Genomic DNA, 27,433 nt, shown 5'->3' with positions numbered 1-27,433 from the left:
TTCTTTTGTAACCGACCTCTTGCTCATAGTAACTGAAGATACACTGACTCACAAGTATTCTAACTGACCAGAATGGAATGTGGGCATGTCCATGAATGAATAAAATTAGTCTAGTTGTGTATCTGGGGAGTGATATATTTTATCATGGGGAAATTAGATATATATGAATTTATGTATCACTTTTGAGTTTGAAGACTTTATTTAAAGGTTGAAGGTCTTGTGTCTTGGGAGGCATTTGGTTCATAAATTAACTCTTTCAGTGACATGGCATTTAGATTTAGCCTCACTTCTTATAGTGAGGAAATCATTCCTAAGAAAATTGGAGAGTTGTACCTTCCAAATTTAGTTCATGTTTCTTTTGCATACTCAGAGGAATTTTAAAGAATAATTATTCTATTTTAATTAAGGAAATTAAAAAAGTCAAATGGGAGTGCAATTCCTTAGTCTTCACTAATACTGTATCTGTGTGTGCAGGGCAAAGAAACTCCAACCAATAATTTGCATGCCTCCTTTAGTTGTGTACTTTTGAAAGAAAAAGAATTGTTTTACAGGGTTTTGTGTTTGTTCTACTACGCTTATTTGAATAGAAGCATTAGTTGATTCAGGGTAAGAACAGAGTAGTCATGAGTTTATGGAATGGTTAAGATACCAACTTAAAATCATTTTAGTATATATTGATATTGAGTTAAATAAAACATGGGATTTTTTTTAGTGGTTTTTTTTTGTCATCTTAGGAAATGTCATGTTTTCAAAGGACTAAATATGTGTTATCTCTTGCTATTTACCATTATACCAAATCTTAGTGGCTGTATTAGTTTTGTTGCTATAACAAATTACCACACTCTTAGTGGTTTAAAAATCACAGATATTTATTACCTTCTGAAGGTCATAAGGCTGGTGGATTTTACTGGATTAAGATCAAGGTGTTGGCAGGATTGTGTTCCTTCTGAAGGCTCTAGAGGAGACTGTTTCCTCACCTTTTCTAGCTTTTGGAGGCCGCCTGCATTTTTTGACATGTGGCCCCTTCCTCCATCTTCAGAGCCACCAATCCCATCACTCCAAGCTCTGCTTCTGTTGTCACATCTCTGACCTTCCTGACTCTTTTTGTCTCATAAGGACAATTGTGATTACATTGGGCCCACCCAGATAATCCAGGATAATCTTTCCATCTCAAGACCCTTAATCACATCAGCAAAGTCCCTTTTGCCCAGTAAAGTAACAGATTCACAGGTTGACGGGATTAGGAAATGAACATCTTTGGGAGACTATTATTGTCGCCACCAAAGTGCTTAAAACAACCACCGCATTATTTCTCATGATTCAGTGGCTTGGCAATCTGTGTTGGGCTCACCCGAGGCTGTGTTTCCAGTGGTGTCCCCTGGGGTCATGCTGGAGGCTGCAGGGATCTGACAAATGATCTGGGACTGGATGGTCACAAGTCTGGTGGTTGATGCTAGCTCTCAGCTGGGCCAGGTGTCTCTAGCACACTTGACCTGGGCTTCTACACCTGGTGGCAGTGTTCCAAGAGAATGAGAAGAGAAACTGTTAAGACCTTTGAGGCCCAGGGTCGAAAGTCACACAGTATCACCTCTGCCTCATTCTGTCGGTCAAGGTAAATCATAAGGCCAGCCCAATGCAAGGCTGTGAAAATAGATTCTACCTTTGGATGGAAGCAGAAAAAACTTCTGGCCATTTTAAATCTCATACAACCAACTTTACACATTTTATTCTTGTTGCATCTGTAGTAGTTTTGACTTTGGGGTGCTTATTTGGTAAATTTTGACTTAAATTACATAGGATTTCACTTTTGAAATGTATTTGTTACCCTACCTGGCAACTGGTGATTTTAGAAGGTACCTCAGGTTTTGTGAACTTTTGACTAGACTTGTGTTTTAATGCCGCTGTGTTACATATGTAGAAACTGCTGGAACGAACCCGTGCCAGGCGAGAGAACCTCCAGAGAAAGATGGCCGAGAGGCCCGCGGCAGCTGCAAGGTCTGTGACTCACGCCAAGAGGGCCAGAGAGCCGCTTTCAGAAGCAAGTAACCAACAACCCTTACCTGGTAGTGAAGGTAAAAGACTTTGTGGGGGAAAAACAAAATTTGCATCTTTTAAAGGAGATAAGCCCCAAACATTTTACTGTGTGTGTAGAAAGACCCAGGTCTTTGGGAGACAAATGTAGTAATAGCCTCTGGGGGAAAGATCAGCCTTCTGTTCTAGTTCAGGCTGATTGTATTAGGCCTAGACCTACCAGACCAGAGCAGAATATCTAATAAATACTTCAAATTAATTGCTCGAACTTCATTTTTCTCAACCCAAAGACATCCTTAAAACCCCCAAGGGGAGAAAAGTAAAGGAGCAGAGGAACAGTGCCCAGTGGTGGTGTGGAGTTTATCTACCCCAACAGTGCCGGAACAGCTGACCACCAAGTTTTCAGTTGGTCTCTGGCATGAGCAGGGTAACGAAAGGCAGACCTGCTTGCAGATGCTTGAAATTTAATGAGCCTTTTCATCCTCTCTTGAACCAGCTCTCTAGAGCTAGGCTCAAGGTATAGGCGGTTAATCTAAGAACTGGTGAATTAGACAAAAATAAATAAATATACACAAACAAACCTAAACTCACCTAGAAACTTATCTTATTCTTTCGTAAATCCTGGCATCCCTAGCCTGTATCAGTAAGTTGCCACCTTAATCTTTTCCTGGAGTGTGGAAGAGTCTGGAGATTATAATTTTCCTTAGCATAGATTTAAAAATGCATATAGAAAGAGAGCATCACAGAAGGTAAAATCAGTATTACAAAAGTGATGAGGGCATGGAGCGGGCTCACGATTATTTTGTAAGCTAACTAGAGAATGGGAATTTATTTTCATGTATTTATACATTTTGAAGAGAGGGAATACCATATACATCACATATATATGTGGTATATATATTACATGTACATGGCATATATATATTATACATATGTGGTATATATATCAGAGATACATGGCATATATATTGCATATGTGGTATATATATTATATACATATGGTATTTGGTCAGGAAAATAGAGGCTTAGATCCAGTTCAGAATCTTTTCCTGTTTTTGTTGTGACACAGGTTTATACAATGAAATGTTGATTACTGTGTACTTTAAAACTAGTGCTTGCAGCTATGTTTTGATTTTGCAGTGGAAATATTTACTGTTTTATATGAGAACTATAAACTTAAAGAATTCTGTATTTCCAGATGGTGATGCATGTTAAAATTGGAATACTTTCAAAAACTTATTAGATGAGTTAATAGAAAAGAGATCTATAAGTGAGTTACAGAAGATGAGAAAGTTTCATAATGTCTATTTGATTAGATTGATGTCTATGAGGGCAATCATGGCTCCCACTTAACAGAACTTTGGGTACTGCCAGAGCGAGAACACTGGGTCAGACCACCAGGGAAACTGGCCTCATGTAATTTACATTCCTATATCCTAAAATGTTAATTTCCCAGGAGATATATTAAAATTCATTCTTGGGTAGAAATAATATACCTTATGTTTGGGTAGCTCCTTTTTATTTTAGGACTTTTTAATTTATCTTATAGGTGTCCATGGCAGTTTGAAATGTGAAATGTTGGGGCGCCTGGGTGGCTCAGTCGGTTAAGCGTCTGCCTTAGGCTCGGGTCATGATCCCAGGGTCCTGGGATCGAGCCCCGTGTCGGGCTCTCCGCTCAGCAGCGAGTCTGCTTCTCCCTCTGCCTCTGTGATCACTTTCACTCTCTCTCAAATAAATAAATAAAATCTTAAAAAAAAAAAGTGAAATGTGATGAAAATATGAAAACATTTGTGCCAATGGCTTTGCACATGGTTGGTATTGCACATGTGCACATGGTTGCACATGGCTTGGTATTAACCAGATAATTCCGTGGCTGTTTTGGTTCCCTGCCTTTCCTAAACCTCAAGCCAGGTTCTCTTCTAACCTTGCTTATTATTGTTCATAAAAGATTGTTTTAAAAACAGAAAGCCTGTTTCTACCCTTAGCTCTGTCATTTTAGGCAGGTAATGTAATTGCTCTGGGCTTGGTTTTCCTTACCTAAAAATGCGGTGATTGGGCTGTGTGATCTTCAAAATCACTCAAAGCATTTGTTCTATGTGTACGCACTTTTTTTATTTCCTAGTGTCTTAAGACTACATAAAGTATTAGGCCTATATCTTGAGCATATTATTTGAATATCTTCTCATTTGGATGTTTTAAACCATAAATTATATGTTTGCTTAAAAAGAAATCTCTCATCAGATTCCTAAGTTACTGAAGGTAGAATTTTACATATTTCTTGTTATAAGGAAAATCATTTAAAGCGAATAGAGAAGCATCATGTTTTAATAATTTGTTAAGTACCTACTGCTAGTTTTTCAGGCTATGAGAAATTACGGAATTTTGAACTTTTTTTGTGTGTGTGGGGGTGTCTTTTTTAATCTAGAGAAATCTGGTACAAAACCATCACCATCCAAAAAGCACTGCTCTGACAACACCGAAGTAGAAGTTTCTGACTTGGAAAATGAAACACCGGCTGCGTCAGCTTCGGCCAAACGCCGTCCTCCAAGTCCTCCGCCTCCTCAGGCGCAGCCGCAAGCACCTGCTCCTGCCAGCGATGCGGAGGCTGTCCCGGCACCCGTGCCAGGCGTGAGGCGAGGGCTCGGCTCAAGACTGGAAGCCGCTGCGGGCTCCTCCGTGAAAACACGAATGCAAAAGCTGGCGGAGCAGCGGCGCCACTGGGATAATAATGATCTGACAGGTATGGATAACCTGTTTCAATAAGATTCAGCTAGGTAGGTTGAAAATTTGATATATCAGTTAACACACGAAAGATCGATGCTTCTGTTGTATCTGTCTCCTCAGTATCCATCACTTACAGTGTGTTTATCAGTTGGTTGTGTTCTCATTGAAGTAGATGCTGCTGAGGTTCTTAGACTAGTTCACAAAAGCTTGGTCTCATAACCATAGCTCTTACTGGCAATAAAAGACAATAGAGAACAAACTATACCCTCGGCATTATTAGCATTGCTGATCTTCAGCTCTATATTCAAGAAATCCTATTTCGTGGATTAACTAAATAAATTTGAGTGGCTAAGGTATGCAATGCTATTTGATAGAGGGGAGAGAAAACCTAAGCACTTACTGAACACCTACAACACATGTTATGCTAAGGTGCTGGGAACCAATGAAGTGACCTGATGCTTGCCTCCCATGGGCTCATGCTCAGATGGAGAGTCTAAGAGCAAATCAGCAGTCATGCAGCAGGGTTATGTGTTCTGTGATCAATTTTGTCTTCTATCTTGTTACCAAAAAAGCCTTAAGATGACTTACAAAAACAACTATATTACAAAACAAGAAAAATAAGGGAATTCTAGGGTGAAGAGAAGGAAGAACAAAGTAAAATACAGGTGTTAAGGTCCACCTCACTTGCCAGAGTTATGAACTTGCTAGCAGCCAAGGTAAGGAGGAGAAACACTGTCACTTATATGACTATTTATAAGATTAAAGCAGAACCATGGCTGGAACTAAGACCCAAGAGAACTTTCCTCCCTGGATCCTCAAAGATGACTTTGTAGAAGGTAGTTAATGTGTAAGGTTACTCAAGGTAGTAGGCAGGTGGCCTGTCTCCAAGCTCAGTTCAGTGAACACAGTTCCAAAGAGAGCCAACATAGTACAGGTGGACAGCTCAGTGGCAACTGGGCCTTACCCAAGGCAGTGTTCCTCAAGCTTTGGCTTTCAGCCTGGCTCCTGTGTAACAGAAACATTTGGACCATTGGATTAGAATCTCAGGAGTGTGGTGGAGCCCTGGGGTGTGCTTTTATCTTTTTTTTTTTTTTTTTTAAATCTCTGTATGTTACTCTGATGCATAGCCAGAATTGAGACTAAGTGATCTGAAGAAATGGATGGACTACATAGATTTTAGGCAGTCTTTCATAAATGTCAATTCTTTGGTCTAAAATTTTGATAAGTATTGGACAGCAGAGCATTTAAGATTACCCTTTTTGGCAGTGCTGGTAATTTCAAATACTGTGTAAAGCAAATTCAATTTCAAGAGCAAATACTGTGTAAAGTGCTAAGGCATTCTAAATATCTTTTGTTCTAATATAGTATAGAATTTAATTCTTATAAAAATCTTAGGACATACATACCACTTTTTTGTTCACGTTATAGAAGAGGAAACTGGGTTCCAAGAAGCTAAGACACCTGACCAGAATTAGCAGCTAAAATTCCAACCTCAGTTGTTTGATTCTAGGGCTCAACTCTTGCCTGCTGTGACCTACCTGATGCTCTCGGGTACGGAACGGTGCAGATATTCCATGTTGTCTATTATACCTAGTATCCCTATTTAACTCTTTTTCTGAAAACATTTCCAGATGATATACCCTATTATACCATGTTGTCTATTATACCTAGTGATTTTAGGAGTGGGCAGGGCTAACCGTGCTTCTTTACAATGCCTGAGGAGGCTAATCGGTAAATGTGCCTAAATACAAGGATGTCTCATTTCTGTTTGGTAAGAAATCTCTATGGGAAGTAGAAAGAGGGTTGTAATTTCATGCATGGCCAGAAGAACAGCCAAGGCCATAAACATTCTAGGGCAGAAAGCATTTCCGCAGGGATTTTAAACATTTTGAAAGTAAATGTTAACAAATGCTTACCTCAGCCTTGAAAATAAGTCTCATTAAGGCATCATAGCCTGTCTAATTTTAAGCATTGAAACTTGAAAATAAAATGTTTGTGATGAATGATTTAGTGGATGCTCTCCAGGACTGTGGGTATAAACCAGTTAAATGAGGGATTATACTAAAATGTAACTTAACTGAAGCTTCTTTTCTGATAGAGAATAGTTAGAAGAGCTAGAGGTCTGTTAAGCCCATTCCTAAAACATGATAATAAAACTGTTAACTGCTTAGAGGACAGGGCTTATTCTTAGGAACACGACAGAGGTATGCAAAAGGGCAGGCATGGTGGTAGTCAGGGTAGCTTTTCTAGAGGAAGCAGAGGCAATCAACCTGGACATTGAGGGACTGCTGGCTTCAGACAGTGGAGGAGGTAGTAACAGAATGCATAAAAAGCACAGAGGTACCGTAAACATAGCGCGGACACAAAGAGTAGGTATTTTCTGGTGGAAAAGCAAGAGGTAAGTTTGGAGAAAGCAGCAGGGTCCAGAGCATGTGGAATTTAACCAGGAGGTGATGGGGAGGTACTGGGAGAGCTTAAGTAGGCAAATGTTGTAGAGACATCAGATTTGAGAATCAGAATTGAGAAGGGATTGAACAGGGCAGAGACTCAAGCAGGAGCAGGAAGACCAGTTAGAAGGTTAATGTTATAATCCGGGTGCGGAATGATGAAGGCCGGTGGGAGTGAAGAGCAGAGGCGGGATCTGTAAGATTTAGGAGGGAGAATCTCTGGGTTAGGTGTCTGGGTGGTGGAGGAGGAGAAGGAGAAGGAGGCCATGATGAGGAGGAACATGTTTGGGGCAGTTTCAGAGTCCCATCTGTTATTTGGGGTGCCTGGGGGATAACTGAATGGAGGTGGTTGCTGGGTAGAAGGACCCCATGGAGGATATGGCCCAAGGGCAGAACAGGTAGAGGATGATGTCACAGGTGGAAACACAAAGCCTGCAGAGTGTGTCCTGGCCTCTAGTGACAGTAGCAAAAGCAACCCCAGGGCAGCGGTGTAGGCAGAGGCGGGTTCAAGTGGGTCGAGTGGTGAGAGAATGTTGTGCAGGGCAAGAGGGACGGTAGCTAAAAAGGGGTGTATGTTGATGAGAGGGTGTTTGTTTTAGCTCTAAGATGAGACAGAGCTAGAGACAGATGAGCATATTTATGTGTAGAGAAAAAAGAGGTTTTGGAGGGGTAGAATTGAGAATTCAGGCAGAAGTATAAGGCTTGGACAGTAGGAGGGATACCTCTTCCATTGACTGAATTTGTGGAGTAGAAGGTGCTGTGAATTTTGACCTCCCTCTATGTGCTTTATGCCTACAGGCCTTCGTAAGTTAAGTATTGCTATTCGAGATCTATCTCCACACGAAGTAGCTACGGGAAAACATTTTTGTCTAACCCTGTGCTATCCAATACTGTAGACACTAGCCATATATAGCTTTTAAGATTTAAATTAATTGAAAGGAATTGAAATGACGTTTCTTAGTTGCCTAGCCACATTTCAAGTGCTCATGAGCCACATGTGGCTAGTGGTTACTGTCCTGGATAGCATGGATATAGAACATGTCCATCAGTGCAGGAAGTTCTATTGTATAGCACTGGTCTTCTCCATTTTAAAACAAAACATGCCTGTGGAATATGTAATCTTAAATTGTGCAGTGTTGTAACATCATGAATTCTAAATTAATTCTAAAATTATGACCTAAGCATTCATAATCCATTAAAAATTGGAAAAAATAGGTGTAAGAAGTTTGTGCGTTTTTTTTTTTTCTAATTTGGATCAAGTATCATCTGTTTTGAAAAGATATTGTCAAATTTAAGCAGCTTGGTAGTTTCATGCATTCGAGAGCTTTTTTTATTAGTTCTTAAACCTACCAACTTCTTTTAAAAGTTCTAAGTGGAGCCATCTTGGTATTACACATATGCATTACTCTTGAACACAGGTTTTAACTCTTTTTCTGAAAACATTTCCAGATGATATACCCGAAAGCTCACCCATCTCACCAATGCCGTCAGAGGAAAGGGCTACCTCCCCTCCCAAACCAGCCCTCTCAGATGCCTCGGCAACTCCAGTTGGTAGAAGGGGCCGTCTGGCCAACCTTGCTGCAACTATCTGCTCGTGGGAAGATGATGTAAATTACTCATCTGCAAAGCAAAACAGTGCACAAGAACAGCCTGGTACCACTTGTTTATCCAAGTTTTCCTCTGCAAGTGGAGCATCTGCTAGGATCAATAGCAGCAGTGTTAAGCAGGAAGCTACATGCTGTTCCCAAAGGGATGGCGAGGCCTCTCTGAATAAAGCTCCATCCTCGAGTGCTGTGGGTGTATCTTTGAATAATGCTGCAATCTCCAGCTCTGTGGTAAGCAATGCAGTATTGGTCTTTGGAAATCTTTTTGTTTTCCTTATGAGTAGTAATGTATATGTATGTGTAGTATTTTATAACCTATACGTGGTGTGTTTATATGTATTTTTAGAAATTGGTGTCATAGAAAGTAAAAGTCATAAATTTGGTAGCCTATCCTAAGATAAATTAGTAGTTGACAAGTAAATTATACTAATTTCATACAATTTCAAGATGTATAATGGAATGATGGCATCAGGGAGAGCACTGAACATCACTTTCCCTGTAGAGTGCTTTATGTATGTGTATAAATATAAGATGTAGAATTTCTCTGAAAAGACATGTAATAAACTAGTAGCTAAAGTTGCCTTCAAAAGGCAAATTGCTGAACAGGATTTTTAAGGGTGGTTATGATAATTTTACCATATATCCTTTTGAAATGTTTGAAAGTTTTACCTTGTACATGAATTATGTCATCAACTTTCAAAACCAATCTTAAAAAAAAAAAAAAAAAAAGGAAGGTATTATGTTTCTGCGCATTGTTTTTAAATGTGGAGCCAGGTTTTGGAATTAGATAGACCTGTATTCAATTCTAGCTCTGCCACATAATTAAAAATGTAGCTTTGGACAAGTTACTTACTCTTGCAAAACCTTATTTTCCCATCTGTAAAATGGGAAAGAAGGGGTTATTGGGAGGATTAAATGAGATAATGTGCATGAAACCTTTAGCAAAGTGCTTGGCACATAGCACTTAATAATATGTTATAATTAGCCATCAAGTACATGATATGATTTTGTTAAATTAATATTGACTTAATTAAAATACAAAAAATATGCAATGTGGTCTCATACAGTTAAAATTTATAAAGGTGCTAGTTAGATAATCTGAAAGGAATTGTTATTTAAAATAGGGAGTGACTCTACCCCTTATATGAAATTACTCCTCAATGTATTATACACGCTAAACTACATAATTTGAATAATAGCATTTTCTTTTTTAAGATTTTATTTATTTATTTGAGGGAGAGAGAGAGAGAGAGCACAAGTGGGGGAGGAATAGAGGCAGAGGCTGAAGGAAAAGCAGACTCCCCGCTGAGCAGGGAGCCCAATGCGGGGCTCGATCCCAGGGCCCTGAGAGCATGACCTGAGCTGAAGGCAGACACTTAACTGACTGAGCCATCCAGGCGCCCCTAAATAATAACATTTTCTAAGTTGACTTTTTATCAAACCTTTCAAATTGGTTTGATCAATTAGAGAAAAAGAAATTTTTTTTCATAAGTTTACATAAAGGCTACTACGCAAATAGAATTAAACTTGTTTTGTTAGAAGACTACTGTTAGATATCATGAATATTGTTATTTACCCTAAGTGTTATCGTGTTTCAGAAAGCTGCTTCTTCCCCAGTGAAATCTTCTACTATATCCATTACTGATGCTAAAAATTGTGAGGGACAAAATCCTGAGCTACTTCAGAAAACTCCTGTAAGTCCCCTGAAAACAGAGGTATCGAAACCAATTGAGAAGTCAACTGTGTCCCAGACAGTTCATCCCAAAGAAGAATTAAATAGAGAAATTTGTCGGCAGTCTCAATCTAAAGACAAATCTGCAACATCAGGTTATGTATCTTTTAAAAAATCTAGTTAGTGCTGACTATTTTCAGGGTGTCTGTTCTCAGCATTTTAAATATCCAGTTGTGATTGTACAGTGTTGGTTTGCCATGGCAAGTGCCTGAATGTATAAGATGAGACTTCTTCAAATTTAGCTTTAATTTATTGAATGAATATTCATTAGTGGGGACTTTGCCCATTTACTGGTCAAGGTACATAACTTGTTACACTTTAACAGTTTAAACATGGGTTTTTTCTAGAATGACCATGGTAGATACTTTCTTCTATACTTTTCGATGGAGACAGAGCATATACAACTGGAAATCACATTTTAAGGGCATAATGGAGAAACATTCTTGTAACCAAGTATGCAGAGCAATGCTTTTCAAACTTCAATATGAAGGCACCCCTAATAACAAAGGAAAGTGAATGTGTATACAAATGATTCCATTCCCAATTATATTTGTATATGTGTATATTGTGTGTGAGTATAGACATGTGAAAGTTAGAAATTACTGCCTGTAGTAAATTGATGCTCCTGGAAATCTGTATTCATTTTGTGAGGATTTACACCTTCTGGCATACCCTCACATGCTGTTGGTTGAGAAACATGGGATTAAAAAATATGGTTCAAATATACAGAGATATAGTTCACTTTGAACTATATTCTGTTTTCAATAGAATTGCTTTTGGAAGGACTTTTAATTCAAAATTTTAACTTCTTAAAAATATAATCTCTCTGAATACTGTAGTTCCTCATAAGAGAGAAGTAGACAGAGAGATGAGAGTGGGAATCCATTAGTTATGGGCTAGGAAGCCAGCAGTCAGTTTCCAGATGAGGCGAAATGAGAAATGAGCTGGAAACAATTGCAGAATCCCCACATGGACTAGGACTAGTTACTCTCAATTTTCCAAAGACTTAGGGCATAGATAAAGAAGCCTTTTTTTTTCTTCTTTTTTTTTTTTTATTCTTGGCTATTGGCTATGCCCAGTAAATGTTATCAGGGCCTCAGAGGTATTTAATTTATATGTTTCTTTGTATTCTTAATGCATTCCAGTTTGAAATATGGTATGAAGTGACATGTGGCGTCTTCAAACTATGCCTGTGGGTCAAATTGTGCCCTTTACCTGTTTTTGCAAATAAAGTTTTATTGGAACACAGCCATGCCCATTTATTTACACGTTGTCTATGGCTGCTTTCATGCTTCAATGCAGAGTTGAGTAATTATGACAGTGGTCACATGGCCTGCAAAGCCCAAAATATTTACTCTCTGGCCTTTTGTAGGAAAATGCTGATTTCTGATAGATATAAACCTCTTTTACTATAATAGTACAATGCTATCATCCCATTTGTTCTACTTGAAGTGTACCTCATACTATTTCAAATGAATACTGTTTTAAGACTTTGTAGAACCAAGATATCCCTTGATAAAGTCAATAATCTGTAATTTTTCTTTTGAGAGAGAAAAAGGATTTAATCCTTGGATTTTATATTGGGCTTCCTAAAAACAAGATAAAATAAATTGGGCTGTAGAAATATAAGTAGTTGGGTTATCATGGCTAGAATACTTTGGTGATTAGGGAATACTGTTAATAATACACATACAGTCAATTTCCAGTCATTTAGGTTCTGCTTATTTAGTTGAAGGGTTTTCTAATTTCCACTGTCCTCTCACGCTATCTTTTAAAAATTCCTCCTCTTCTTTCTTTAAAGAACTAAATCCAATAAATGAATTTTAAGACATGGAATTAAATAGAATAATATGGTAAATTTTTTTTTAAAAGCTGTTTTCATACTGTTTACTTTCTGAATGAGTAGTTTAAGTGGAATCAAAGCATTTTAGAGCCATGCTGGATTTTAGAACTTTTTCAATACAAATTATAATTGCTACTTATTCTAAATAGCCTCCAAAATGTGTGTGCTTTCTGTAGGGGGAGCAGGAATTAAGCCTTTCCTGGAACGCTTTGGAGAACGTTGTCAAGAACATAGCAAACAAAGTCCCGCTCGGAGCACACCCCATAGGACCCCCGTTATCACTCCAAATACAAGGGCCATCCAAGAAAGATTATTCAAGCAAAACACATCTTCATCTACTACTCATTTAGCACAACAGCTCAAGCAGGTCTGGCTTACTGCTTTTAACATTATTCATTACATGGTCTCGGCATAGAATCTAGAAATCAAATCGTGAATTCCAATACCAGTCTTTTTGACAGAGATAAATAGCATCTTGGTTCCCTGTATCACTTATTTCAAATCAAAAATATTGTCTTGTGTTCCATGCATATCATGAATTTTTTAATCTTAAGACTGAAGACAAGCAAAATTTAGTAGTATCTGAATATTATTCTTAAACATACTATTGGCTCTTGTATAAGATAGCGCTTTTGGTGGTTTTAGGAACGTGAGAAAGAACTAGCATGTCTTCGTGGCCGATTTGACAAGGGCAATTTATGGAGTGCAGAAAAAGGTGAAACCTCAAGAAGCAAACAACTAGAAACCAAACAGGTAGTGTAAACAAGAAAAATGAGAGTGAACCCCATGTAGTGCTGGGGTCTAACTTGTGGTCCTGCCTTGTCAAACAGTTTTTTATCCTGTTCCTATTAACTGCTATTTCCTATTCATAAACCCCTTCAATGTTCATACCGACTCTGCTTTTTCTCTTGTGATACTTTCTTTTTAACGTTTTCAGTAATGACCTACTTAAAATCAAAATTTTAAAACGTGTTCTCATTATTCAATTGATTTCATATTTCTTTTAATATTCTAGTTAGTTGCTAGTTCTAAAATGTTTCTCAGAATCTACTTTTTTGATTAATGATGGTAGACTCTCCCTAGATGCCACTCCATAATCCTTTCAGATCATCAAATATGTCCCAGATTTCTCTTTATTCCTCTATTACTTACTGTCAAATTGCATTAATCAGCCTTCAACAAAGTCCCTACTTGTAAACTACTTTGTTTCATTTACATGCCTACTATGTACAAAATACTGTATTAGGATATACTTTTAAGCTAAAAATAATAGAATTATATTTAAAGTGGGTACCAGTAGAAATAGAAAAATACATTTAACCAGTATTCTCTGAGAAAGACCTATTTAATTGATTTTGGTTTTTATCAGTTCTCTTGCTTAACAAATTGTGTTTTCCAGGGTTCTCACCTAACCCTGTTTTCTTCTCATTTGCCCTGGGACATCTCTTCTCTGTCATCACAGAAATGCTAATGTGCTTGACTGTGCAGTGTTCACCTCTCTCCTGAACTCCAGGCCTGGTTGGCTGGTAGAGCTCTCTGCACTTAGCAGTAGTATATTCTCCATGTTTCCTCTGTCTTCACCTAGGGCTTCATTCTATACCTCACCATCTAAAACAGTCTGGGAGTTCTTCCTTGCCTCCTTCCTCTTATTACTGCGTCTTCCCCTAGCACACACACATGAACACATACACAGCCAATACACCTCAAGCTGCCTGTCCTCTCTGTTTTCCTCCACCATTACCTTAATCACTTCCAGAGCTTTGTATTGAAAACCTTGCTTCTAGTCTGGCTACTCTCCTGTCCATCTTACCCACTGCTGCCAGAGAAGTATTTTTAAAAGGCAGAGATCTGTGTATTCACTTGCTTAAAGTCCTTAGAAAGCTTTCCATAGCCAGCATCAGAAAACTGTCTAAAGTGCTTGGCTTGCCATCTAGAATCATCCAGAATCTGGCTTCTCACTGCTCCTCCACATGTGTGCATCAGTGCAGTCATGCAGACTATTTGCACTTTCTCAAATGGACCCATGTTTTCCGATCTCTTTGTCTGTGCCTTGCTATTTCTCTCTGCAAGGGGTATCTCTGTGGTGAGCTCCTCCTTCATTAGGAATAGGTCAAACTTTAATCCCCTCTGGAAATCCTTGCCTGGCCCTTTTCCTCAGGGGCCCCTCTTTTTTCACCATGTCATCCTGTTCTTTACCTCAGCTGGAGTATTTATCTTCCTGTAACTGTTTCACCTTTGCTTTCCACCACTGTCTACGAGAGCCTTATCTGTCTTTATTTGTGTTCTTAGTGGTTGGCTCACGGGAGGAGCTCAATAAATTTGTCCTTGAAGGAAGGAATGAATGTGCTAATCCTTCCCATCAGCATACAGCAAGCTGTTATCTGTCATCTTAAAATGAAAACAACTCTCTGGACCCCCTATTCTCCTCCCTTTCTTTACCTCCTTTTCATTAAGACTCTTCCAAAAGAGTTATCTCTTGCACTTACATTTTTTTCCGTCCCTTCTCTCTGGATCTCTCCACTCAGGCTGTCCCCACTACCTCCTTATCTAATTCACCAAGGATCTTGAGTAATCAATTTTTAGGCATTTAACTTGACCTATTAGCAGCATTTGGCATTGTTGATTACTCTCTTCTGTTTGAAGCACCTTCTTCACTAGATTACCAGTATATCATTTCATGGCTTTTCTGCTACATCCCTGGAAATACAGGACAACAGTTCTTAAACTATTTTGTGCTAAATAATTCCTGCTAAACCTTTGGAATTCCTCCCTGGATGATTGCACATTGCATGTAAAGAACATTCTGAACACAATAACAGCAGGTTCAGGAGTCTGCCTCACTCAGAACTCATCTATGGTACCCACCAAGGAAGCAAAGAGGTGGGAGGAAAAAGTAATTGAGTGTGGTGTTAACTAGAGTCAAAGGAAGAAAGAACCTTTCAGAAGGAAGGGATGGTTGATATTGTCAAGTATGTGTTGTCAAATGTGGACTGGTCCGAGACCACTGGGTTTTGGAAGAAAGAGCTAGTTGTTACTTGGCAAGAGCAGTTTTAGTGAAGTGGTGAGGGGAGAATACAGGTAGTGGTGAGTGAGGAGCAGGGCGGGAGAGCGGAGGCAGTCCTCAGAAGTTTGGTTCTAAAAGGGAAGGGAGAAAGGAGGTGATAGCTGGAAGGGGATGAGGAAGTGAAGTATGGTTTGTGTTTGTGTTTGTTTTGTTCTTTCTGAGGAGACCTAAGTCAATTTTAATGTCAAAAGTAAGAGGCTTATAGGGCACCTGGGTGGCTGAGCCAGTTAAGCATCTGACTTGATTTTGACTCAGGTGACCTTGGGGTCATGGGATCCAGCCCCACGCTGGGCTCCATGCTGAGCGTGGACCTGTTTGGAATTCTCTGTTTCCCTCTGTCTCTCCCTGCTTGTGCATGTGCATACACTCTAAATAAATAAATAAATAAAATCTAAAAAAAAAAATTAAGAGTTTTATGATAGAGGGTTAAGTGATACTGATAGGTTGGGGTAAACCTTTCAAGAGGTAAGAGTGGATTGGATGAACTCCAGAGCACCATGAAGGGAAAGGATTAGGACAGGTTCCAGGTGTGATAAGGAAGAAGGAAAGCAATATGTTTGGCGGCAGGTGGTTTTAGAACTATGGTGACAGAAGACTGGTAGAATTTCTATGTGGTTACTTCTGTTTTGTTCATCCTTAGGGAAGGGGAGGTGACAGGTGTGATACACTGGAGGATGGGAGAGAGAGCTGACCCGGAAAGAGAAGGACTAAGGAGAGTGTTGAGACTCAGGTGGGGTATGAGAGCATACATTCCTAATGGGATCAAACTCAGTTGTGAGTTTTTCCTCTAGATATGTCCAAAGAGCCTGGATATAAACATGGAGAAGGTGGGTGGTCCCAGGGATAGGGTTTGCTAGACATGAGGAGTGGAAGTACAGTTGAGGTGAGGGAGTTGAAGGTATTGGTGAGATCGTGGTTGAACTGAAGGGTCATGAGATCTAACCTGGATGGAGGCATAAGAAAATAGGCAGGGGTGACAGGAAGAAAAGCATCAAACGACCAGAAGTTCCCATGAGGCCAAAGAACAGGATCTAGTAGAAATTCCTGAGTAAGAAAGCTAGAGAGATTGGAGGGTTTCAGGGAAGAAGCTGACTCCAGGGGATGGCTGAATTGGAGTGGTGGTGAAGGTCTTTGCAGCTGAAGCATTTATGCAACTGAGGGCCAGGATGTTGGCTAGAAGGTACTTGCGGCTACCCATACCACCCAGATGATGGCAGGTCTTGGACTGCTGAAGTGGGGATGGCGCCAGCAGGAGAGAATTACTAAGAGCGTGGAATTATTGTTAGACACCTGGGAGGGGCTGTCCCTCATGTTGTCAGGGTGTAGGGGAGAGAAAGGGGAGAGAACCACCTGTATACAGAAGATTGTAGGTAAGTCCTGCCTTCACAGGAGAGTCGGGTCTGCAGCACAGCATTCGATAGTTTACTCTGTGTTCATGCATCAAAAGCTCCTTCTAACTTGAGAGTCAAAATAGTCTGGAACTCTCTCTGGAATGAAAATATGTGGGTTTGTAAACTGGCCCTGCCAGTTACTGGCCAAGTGTACAAGTCACTTAACTCCTCTGTGTCTCAATCTTTTCATTGGTAAAATGGCAGTAATAGCACCTAACTTACAGGGTTATTGGGAGGACTGGGGAGGCAATAATGTCAAGTGCTTTGAAAAATGACTGGCGTGTATTATGCTCTATTAAGGATTAGTTGCTGTTATTCTTACTCTTATTTGATTATTTCTACTGTTGCTTTAATCATAGAGCCTTTTCAAAAACAGTGAATGTTTTTCTTCCATGGCCTTGTCAATGATAAAGACTCAGATGAGGGATTTTTTTTTCCTTTCCTTTTTTTTCCACATTCTGTTTTTGTTCTTTGTTTTCTTTGCCTTTTACCTACTGAGTAAATGTTAAGGGGAATCTTGATGTAGGAACTGTCAGTAGATTTTATAGGTGTGGGATGAGATAAGTGGCCCAGGGGAATTGCTTTTCTCTGTGTGTGGCTTTCACTTTAATCGGTTTATCTAAAACTACTCTGATGGGAATTTTCCTTCTTGCCTCCTAGTCTCTTAAAGTACATCCTGGGAATTACTGAGAATACTGAACCCGCACCGAGGGCTTCTTGTGTTCTAAACATAGCTGGGATCTTTCACATACATTATTTTGTTCTGAGGAAGCTTATATAATGACTTGTGTTTGTTTCATTTAATAACACGCAAAAAGAAAAAAAAAATCTATAGTTTTGAGGAATAACATCTTCATTTGCTTTTTGTAGGAAATTCACTGTCAGAACACTCCCCTCAGAAAACATCCTGCTGTTTCAAACACCCCATCGCTTCCAGTAACAGAAAAGGTGACAGAAAATCAGACACCAGGGAAACCTTCCGACACAGAACCTACAGGTCAGCATTTTCTACTTCTGCTCCACTTACGTGTAGCTTTCCGTCTACTATAGTTTTGGAAATTGCATCGGAAAGCAGAAACACTGCTTTAATGTAAAAAGATAGATTAATTTCTTTATTGCTACTCATTCTTTCATTTCTACTGTACAATATGCTTCTTCCTTAGTTCTCTTTCCGACTCAGAACTCATGCTCTTGATGGGAGGATAGATCACTACAGCTCCCCTTTTTTTTTTTTTTCCCTGAAAAAGATCCAGTAAGATCTGTTGAATTGTAGAGTGTGCATGCTCTTTAATTTAGCTTCTCTGTAAGTGTTTCTATAAGTTGAATTCTTAAAACTAGTGTGTAAAGATGTATATACAAAGAGATGAATTGCAGCACTATTTGTAATAGTAAAAAGGTGTAAATGACCTCAATGTCCATCAGTACAAAACTGTTTAAATAAATGGTGCTAAATCCATGTCCCCAAATATTATGTAGCTGCTTTAAAGAATAAGATAGCTTTGTATGGAATGACATTTAATATATCATAGACACTTAAACATTTTTTTTTAAATTATAGTAAAAAGCACATTACTAAAATTTACCATCTTAACAATTTTTAAGTGCATGGCTCAGTAGTGTTAAGTACGTACACATCATTGTGGAACAGATCTCCAGAACTTATTCATCATTAGAACTGAAACTATACACATCAAGCAACAACTCCCCATTTCCTCTTCTTCCGAGCCCCTGGCAACCACCATTCTACTTTCTGTTTCTATGAATTTGACTATTTTAGATAACTCATATAAGTGGAATCCTATAGTATTTATCCTTTTGTAACAAGCTTTTTTTTTTTTTTAAAGATTTATTTATTTTAGAGAGAGAGAGCTAGAACGCAGGGAGGGAGGGGCAGAGAGAGAGAGGGAGAGAGAAACTTTAGCAGACTCTGCACTGAGCATGAAGCTCAACACACGGCATTATCCCATGACCCTGAGATCACAACCTGAGCCGAAGCCAAGAGTTGGACACTTAACTGACTGAGCCACCCAGGCATCCTGTAACTAGCATAATGTCCTCAAGGTTTATCCATGTCCTAGCATGTGACAGGAATTCCTTGCTTTTTAAGGCAGAATAATACTCCATCATGTATATATATACATTTTGTTTAGCCACTGTCTGTCAATGGACATTTTGGTTGCTTCCATCTCTTGGTTATTGTGAGTAATGCTGCTAGGGACATGGTATGCAGATATCTCTTTGAGACCCTGCTTTCAATTCTTGGTATATACCCAGTAGTGGGGTTGCTAGATCATATAGTGGATCTACTTTAAGTATTTTGAGGAACCATTATGCTATTTTCTGTAGCAGTCACACCATTTTACAATCTCACCAACACAGCACAGGGGTTCTAGTTTTTCCACATCCTTGCCAACACTTGTTATTTTCTTTGTTGTTGTTTTTGTTTTTTTGTTTTTTGATAGTAGCCATCCTTAGGGGTGTGAGGTGATAGCTCATTGTGATTTTGATTTGTTTCTTTTACAATTAGTGGTGGTGAGCATTTTTCATATGCTTGTTGGCTGTTTGTATATCATCTTTGGAGGAATAGCTGTTCAAGTCCTTTGCCCGTTTTCTAATCAGGATATTTTATTTTTGTTGTTGAGTTTTAGGAGCTCTTTATATATTCTGAATATTAACCTCTTATCCCATATACAGTTTGCAAATATTTTCCCCATTCCGTAGGTTGTCTTTGCAACTCTGTTGAATGTATCCTTTGATACACAAAAGTTTTTAAGTTTGATGTCGTCCCATTTGTCTGTTTGTGCTTTTGTGGCCTGTGCTTTTGATGTCACACCCAAGAAATTGCCAAATCCATTGTTATGAAGCATTTCCTCCATGTTTTCTTCTAGGACCTTTATCGTTTTGAGTCTTACATTTGGGTCTTTAATCCACTGTGAGTTAATTTTTGTATATGGTGTCAGATAAGGTCCAACTTCATTTTTTGCATGTGAATATCCAGTTTTCCCAACATCATTTGTTGAAGAGACTTCCTTTCCCCACCAAATCATCTTGGCAGCCTTGTCAAAGATCATTTGACCAAATATGTGAGGTTTTGTTTTGTGGCTCTCTATTCTATTCCATTGGTATATGTATCTATGTTTGTGCCATACTGTGTTGATTACTGTAGCTTTGTAATATGTTCGGAAATCAGAAAATGTCAGTCTTCCAATTTTGTTCTTTTACAAAATTATTTTGGATGTTCAAGGTCCCTTGAAGCTCCATATGAATTTTAGGATGGACTTTTCTGTTTCTCCAAAAAATGCTATTGATAAGAATGCATTGAATCTGTAGATTGCTTTGGGTGGTATTGACATCTTGACAATATTAAGTCTTCCAATCCATGAACATGGGATGTCTTTCCACCTATTTGTGTCTTATTTAATGTCTTTCAGCAATGTTTTGTAGCTTTCGGCATACAAGTCTGTCACCTCCTTGGTTAAGTTTATTCCTAAGTATTTTACTCTTTTTTTCCCCTAAGTATTTTATTCTATGAACAGAGGTAATTTTACTTCTCCTTTTAAAAATCTGGATACTTTTTGGGGCGCCTGGGTGGCTCAGTCGTTAAGCGTCTGCCTTCGGCTCAGGTCATGGTCCCAGGGTCCTGGGATCAAGCCCTGCATCGGGCTCCCTGCTCAGTGGGAAGTCTGCTTCTCCCTCTCCCTCTCCCCCTGCTTGTGTTCCCTCTCTCACTGTGTCTCTCTCTGTCAAATAAATAAAATCTTAAAAAAAAAAAAATCTGGATGCTTTTTATTTCTTTTTCTTGTCTATTGCTCTGACTAGGATTTCCAAAGCTATGCTGAATAGAAGTGGTGAGAGTGGCCATCCTTGCCTTGTTCCTGATCTTAGAGGAAAAGCTTTCAGTCTTTCACTACTGGGTATCGTGTTAGCCATTGGCTTTTCCTATTATTATGTTGAGGTAGTTTCCTTCTATTGCTAGTTTGTGAAGTGTTTTTATTGACACTATTTTATTTTATTCTTTTTAATTTTATTTTATTATGTTAGTCACCATACAATACATCATTAGTTTTTGATGTAGTGATCCACAATTCATTGTCTTTCACTACTGGGCTCAAATCCTGGCTCTGCCATTGGCTCTTTTTTTTTCTTTAAAAAAAAAAGTAAAAAGCAAAATGCAGAACAGCATACATAGTATGATCACCTTCTGATAAGACAAAAGGATGTACACATTTGCATACATAGCAGCAAAACTGGCAGAACAAAAAATAACCTGGTAATACTGGCATCCCCTTTCTCTTTGGGGAGGAAGAGAGAAATGAGACCGTGAAGAGAAGACAGTTGGCTTGGGGGATTCTCAATACATTTCTAGATTTGAAATGCATAGTTTTATAATCAGAAAAAAAGAATAAGTTTCCTTAACTGAAAAATTCTAGGTTCTTAACATATACTAATATGATTTTTCTTACAATTTTTTTTTTTAGGTTTTACTGAATGTGAAATGACGAAGTCTAGCCCTTTGAAAATCACATTGTTTTTAGAAGAGGATAAGTCTTTAAAAGTAACATCAGACCCAAAGGTCAAGCAGCAGACTGGTTGGTTTTTATGCTTTATTTCCTATTAATATATTGGTAGAAGCACATACTTTTTTTTTTTAATTTCCCTAAGCTTCCAAAGTGTGTGATTTATTGATACTATCTAGAATTTACATTCATGAGAAGTAAATTATCTAGATTTTTATTAATCCCATCTTGTTCTCAATTTGCAAAATACAAAACAACAAACAAAACACTCACTGTTGCAAAATAGTCTGCAACTAGAAGGGGTGCTGACTTAACCATTAAACAAATCTGGTTTTCAATTTGGCTTAGGCACTAGATAGCAATGTGACCTTGGCCAAGTCTCTGTCATCTCTCCAACGGAGAATGATGGCAGCCACCTCAAAGGAATGTTGTTAGGATTAATCAAGGATGCCTCCTACAGTTCCTGATACAGCAGATGATAAATGGTCCATAACCAGATCTGAGTAAAAATAAAGTCATTTAACCCAACGTTTTTCACTAGATACTCCCCTCAGTGCCTTGAATTTAAATAGCACCCTTTTCTTGAATGTGAATTTCCAGGGGATCTTCTTGCTTGCCCCAGCATCTTATTTCATTTCAACCATGCTGTGTGTCAGGGAGCCTGCAGTAAACAAATCTCAGCTCATCGTTTGTTATGGATGGAACTGTACACCCCCAAAATTCACATGCTGAAGCCCAAACCTCCAATGTGACTAGAATTGGAGAATAGCCTTTGTGTCTGAGGGTCTGACTGAAGTCCTTCTGTTGTGGCCCAAAGTGGATAGACTTCAAGGGTGCCCAAGACCATCCAGGAGAGATCTGGATCCAGGGCAGGATAGGAAAAAATCACCCCCTTCCTTCTCCTCAGCAGATTTTCTCAAGAAGCACATATTCAAATATATAGTGTCCTGTATTTCAAAATGTCTTGTGATTTTGTAATATTCTCTCTCTCTCTCTCTCTCTTTTTTAACTAGGAAATACTCTAGCTTCCACAAAGAGATAGCACTGTTAACAGTTATCTTTAGGTCACAGACCCCTGTGAAAATCTGATTAAGGCTGTCACTCACTTTCACGGGGAAAGGAAATGTGCTGTCCTTCCACACTCTTTATATACTCTTAGAGGAATTAGTGGCTCTTGAAGATTATTTGGGACCCCTGTCTTAAGTGATGTTAATATTTCCCTATTATTCACTGCCATGTGAAAGGGAACTCCCCAACAATAGAAAACGAGTTACTTGAAAGAACATTTTTTGTAAGTCTGAAGCTTTTGGCTATTATCTTGTCATTTGCATTCTTTGTTAATATTCTTTCTTAAACCCAAAGCATTGAATCAGCTTTTGATAGTTCCAACTTTTATTTTTTTAATATTTTACTTATTTATTTGACAGAGAGAGACACAGCGAGAGAGGGAACACAAGCAGGGGGAGTGGGAGAGGGAGAAGCAGACTCCTCGCTGAGCAGGGAGCCGTATACAGGACTCCATCCCAGGACCCTGGGATCATGACCTGAGCCGAAGGCAGACGCTTAACCGACTGAGCCACCCAGGCGCCCCTAGACAGTTCCAACTTTTATTGCTTTGCTGTTTATTTAGTAAGCACATGAATTTGAGATCTGCTCTGCTATCCCTTTAATTCTGAAAGGTCTGAGTCACAGAATCCACCTGCTGAAATCTTTTTCAGAAGTGGTACGTGAAACTGAGATGAGTGTGGATGATGATGATGATGATATCAATAGTTCAAAAGTAATTAATGACATCTTCAGTGATGTCCTGGTGGAAGGTGAGCTAGATGTGGAAAAGAGCGAAGAGGAGATGGACCATGAAGAACAGGAAGATGCACTGAATATCTCCTCAATGTCTTTACTTGCTCCATTAGCACAGACAGTTGGTGTGGTAAGTCCAGAGGTAAGGAAGGACTAAATGTTACCAGGCCTGGGACACATACAGTTATAATGGGATCCCCTTTTGTTTTAGTTGGTACATGGGGATTTGGCCCTCTGTAGCCAGGGGAGTTCTGGAACTCTGATGTCAGTTCTCTTAAAAGAGAGCTTAAAATGCTTCAGTGGTTTCCTGTGACCTTAGATAAAATACAAACTGTGACATGGTTTAAAAGGCCAGACGTGGGCTCAAATTCTGGCTCTGCCATTGTCTGTTTATGGCCCAAGTTATTTAACCTCTTTACCACAGTTCCCTCACCTGTTAAACAAGGTTAAAACTAGTGCGGGTTGATGTGAATATTACATCATTAGTATATTAGTATTTAGCACCAGACAGAGAACTAACATTTATTGACAGCTGACTGTTATTATTAGCTATCACCCTAAATTGAATAACTGTAGCTCAGGAAATTGATTCAATTAGAAATATATATATATATTTTAAGATTTTATTTATTTATTTGACAGAGAGAGACACAGCGAGAGAGGGAACACAAGCAGGGGGAGTGGGAGAGGGAGAAGCAGACTTCCTGCAAGCAGGGAGCCCGATGCGGGGCTCGATCCCAGGGCCCTGGAATCATGACCTGAGCCAAAGGCAGACGCTTAATGACTCAGCCACCCAGGCGCCCCAATTAGAAATATTTTTTAAGAGAGTTGCAAATGTAGGTTTTAGCAGTCTTTGAACTTTTATTCATTTACTATTTAGGAACTTATTTTAGTTGGCTTTGTTTTTATGATGAATCAGTTGACTTATTGGATGTTTATTCCTAACAATAGAGAATTTATACCTTCCCTCAGAATAATCATTTAGAATCCATGTCATCCATAAAATCTACTAATACCTGATGTGCTCCACTGCAGAGTTTAGTTTCCTCACCTAGATTGGAATTAGAAGACACCAGTGTAAGTGATGAAAGTCCAAAGCCGGGAAAATTCCAAAGAACCCGTGTCCCTCGAGCTGAGTCAGGTGATGGCATTGGTTCTGAAGATCGTGATCTTCTTTATAGGTAAGAATGTTTCAGAAGGCATTCACTCACTAAGGGTCATGGTTTAGATATAGCAAGTTGTGTTACAATTTATAATTACGTTATTAATTCACCTATAAAACTTTGGAATAACTTTTGTCAGCCTCTCTTTTACCAAATGGCATTTTTCATTCCACATGTTAAATAAAAGAGAGCGCTCAATGTGTTGCTGGATTTCTAATAGAGTATACCTTGTTTCCTGAAGCATTGATGCATACAGATCTCAAAGATTCAAGGAAACAGAACGTCCTTCAATAAAGCAGGTGATTGTTCGGAAGGAAGATGTTACTTCAAAGTTAGATGAGAAAAAGAATGCCTTTCCTGGTCAAGTTAATATCAAACAGAAAATGCAGGTATGTACTTCTGTGGAAAGGAGATTTGGAATGTTTTCTGTACATTCCTTAAGGACAAGGGCCCAGCCTTATTCATCTCTATATCCCGACTGATTAGAGCATTGTCTGACACACTCAGTAAATTGCTCTTGAATTCAGTGTAACTTGAGAAAGGAAGGTCTCCTTTGTTGGAAACGCTGGAAGCTTGTTTGATATTTCTGAAATATTTAAACATGTTTGTCATAAATATCCTTAAAGTATAACTGTAAGTTGGATGGTGGTGAAGTGTGAAATTTGTTTTGCCCTTACAGGTTCTTTTATGCTGAGGAAGGCATTTTTAAAAGTATAACATACGTGTAATTTAAATTAAATGAATCAGATAATTTCTAAATCTTTACTACTTTGTTGAACATAGCCCCAATTATAATTTTAATAAATATGAGTAGAAAGTCTTTTCATAAGAAAGAATGTTTACAATGTAATTATAGCAGCATGTTGAATGTTTTTGGTGCATAGTATATACACTTGAACTGTGAAACAGTAACATTTTGACTTTACTCTGGATATTTTGGAAATTATCCAACAGGCTTAGTAAGAACTGAAGTTTAAATAAAGTAAAAATGGGGCGCCTGGGTGGCTCAGTCGTTAAGCGTCTGCCTTCGGCTCAGGTCATGATCCCAGGGTCCTGGGATCGAGCCCCTCATAGGGCTCCCTGCTCGGCGGGAAGCCTGCTTCTCCCTCTCACACTCCCCCTGCTTGTGTTCCCTCTCTCGCTGTGTCTCTCTCTCTCTCTGTCAAATAAATAAAGAAAATCTTTAAAAAGAAAAATAAAGTAAAAATGGCGATAAAAATTTTAGTTTTTTCCTCCTTTCGTTGGTTTCCCTAGGAACTCAATAATGAAATAAATTTGCAGCAGACAGTAATCTATCAAGCTAGCCAGGCTCTTAACTGTTGTGTTGATGAAGATCACGGAAAAGGGTCACTAGAAGAAGCTGAAGCGGAAAGACTTCTCCTCATTGCAAGTACGTGTGATACACTTGAAACAATTTGAAACAATTCCAACAGAATTTCAAACCAGGAAAGACTCTTTTGTCTAGGATAGTTAGAAATCTCTATTTTAAAGAAAGGGCTTTTTCTGTTTCAGTTGATCTATGTTTTTGTTTCTTATAACATTTGTGAATACTCTGCAAAATAAACTGTAGTTTGCATAAAAGGTGAAAGGAATTGGAATGCATTTGAAGAAATGTAGTTGTGAAGAGTATGCCAAAAATGAATATATGAATATATTTACATATGTGTGTGTGTATTCATATACACACACTGTCTCTGCACCTAGCTATCCACATGTAGCTAAAAAAGTATGTGAGTTTTGTTGTGTATGTATAGTGATGGATGACAGGGCATGTTAGCGTGGAGAAATTATACCACGCAAGAAAACTGGCAAAAAGTTCAAGCATTAAATTATCAAGATGTTTTAAACAGATGAGCGGTCAAGGTTTTACCCAACAACCTACCACCTGCTTGTCTTTGATCTTAAGTACCTTTGCCACATCAGTGCGTTTTCTTGAATTGGTCTCCTGTAGAAGCATTTGCAATTTTTCATATTTGTGATATTGCATATTTTTACATAGCTGAGAAGAGAACACTTTTGATTGAGGAGTTGAATAAATTGAAGAGTGAAGGGCCTCAGAGGAAGAATAAGACTGGTCCCATTGCCCCAAGTGAATTTGTCCCATCCAAAGGATCAGTTACTTTGTCAGAAATCCGCTTGCCTCTAAAAGCAGATTTTGTCTGTGGTACAGTTCAGAAACCAGGTATGGTGATTTTTATTTGCATCACTTCTAGATCCTATGTTAAATTATGAGCCTTACCTAGATAGGAATTATGCAAATGGGAGCAAGTAGAGCATGCAAAACGACGCACAGCTTGTATTTGGGCCTTTAGTTCCTTTAATGAAGATATATACGTAAAAATAACCAAGGGAAAATTTCATATATGGGGTTGCTGATCCACACGGGAACAGACATGGCTCTAACTGAAAGGAAGGCAAGTTAAACATAGATTTTTGTTTGTTTGTTTGTTTTTTTAAGATTTTGTTTGAGAGAGAACGAGAGAGAACACAAGCAGGGGGAGGGGCAGAGGCAGAGGCAGAGGGAGAAGCAGGCTCCCTGCTGAGCAGGGAGCCTGATGCGGGGCTCCATCCCAGGACCCCAAGATCATGATCTGAACCGCAGGCAGACGCTTAACCAACTGAGCCACCCAGGTGCCTCTAAACATAGTTTTGAGTGTAAAATATTTTCCTAAGATGAGATATCTTGATACAGCAGATCATTCAACTTTCATTATTTAATTTTACTGTGGAAAGTATTGGGACACTGAGGAGAATCTACTTTACTTACTCTATTCTATTTAAAATTCATCCCCAAAATCTTGAATTGTTGGTTGTAGAGGTGAAGATGACCACCCAATGAAGATGATTCTATTGAAATTATTATTGCCTTTGTCACTCTAGATTGAAAAAGTAAACTTTTCTAAACATGTATTCTATGATAAATCATAGCAAAGTGGGCAAAGGAGAATACGGCACCAGGATCTGAAAACAGGGCAGGGTAATTATAGCAAGCTTAATAAAATCAGAGTTTCGTTAAATTTTCATGAAGTTCTTTTAAGATTCCTTTATGTTTTCATTTGCATGGGCCGTTCTCTTTGAGGAGAAGGAGAGTTAAACATAGGTGAGAAGTGAATTTAA

General features: G+C 38.8%; 1 protein-coding gene across 3 annotated transcripts in view; it reads left to right on the top strand.

Annotated features, from left to right (window-relative positions):
• ANLN (anillin actin binding protein) overlaps positions 1-27,433 on the top strand; it is a 49,206-nt gene that overhangs the window by 3,900 nt on the left and 17,873 nt on the right. The window contains exons 2-14 of one of the 3 annotated variants that reach the window (XM_032401774.1): positions 1,919-2,072; positions 4,457-4,771; positions 8,652-9,037; positions 10,405-10,633; positions 12,558-12,748; positions 13,027-13,134; positions 17,707-17,833; positions 21,315-21,425; positions 23,072-23,295; positions 24,189-24,334; positions 24,558-24,705; positions 25,571-25,706; positions 26,316-26,498. In XM_032401774.1, coding sequence (XP_032257665.1) covers positions 1,919-2,072; positions 4,457-4,771; positions 8,652-9,037; positions 10,405-10,633; positions 12,558-12,748; positions 13,027-13,134; positions 17,707-17,833; positions 21,315-21,425; positions 23,072-23,295; positions 24,189-24,334; positions 24,558-24,705; positions 25,571-25,706; positions 26,316-26,498 — 2,458 coding nt within the window. Of the gene's footprint in view, positions 1-1,918; positions 2,073-4,456; positions 4,772-8,651; positions 9,038-10,404; positions 10,634-12,557; positions 12,749-13,026; positions 13,135-17,706; positions 17,834-21,314; positions 21,426-23,071; positions 23,296-24,188; positions 24,335-24,557; positions 24,706-25,570; positions 25,707-26,315; positions 26,499-27,433 lie in introns of those variants that run through there. The other 2 variants (XM_032401773.1, XM_032401772.1) reach the window with 2 other exon arrangements.

The sequence above is a fragment of the Phoca vitulina genome, unplaced genomic scaffold, assembly GCF_004348235.1.
Source record: "Phoca vitulina isolate PV1807 unplaced genomic scaffold, GSC_HSeal_1.0 scaffold4, whole genome shotgun sequence".
In the NCBI taxonomy this organism is placed as follows: domain Eukaryota; kingdom Metazoa; phylum Chordata; class Mammalia; order Carnivora; family Phocidae; genus Phoca; species Phoca vitulina.
The sequence above is the reverse complement of the archived record's forward strand: the minus strand, read 5'-3'. Positions and strand labels throughout refer to the sequence as shown.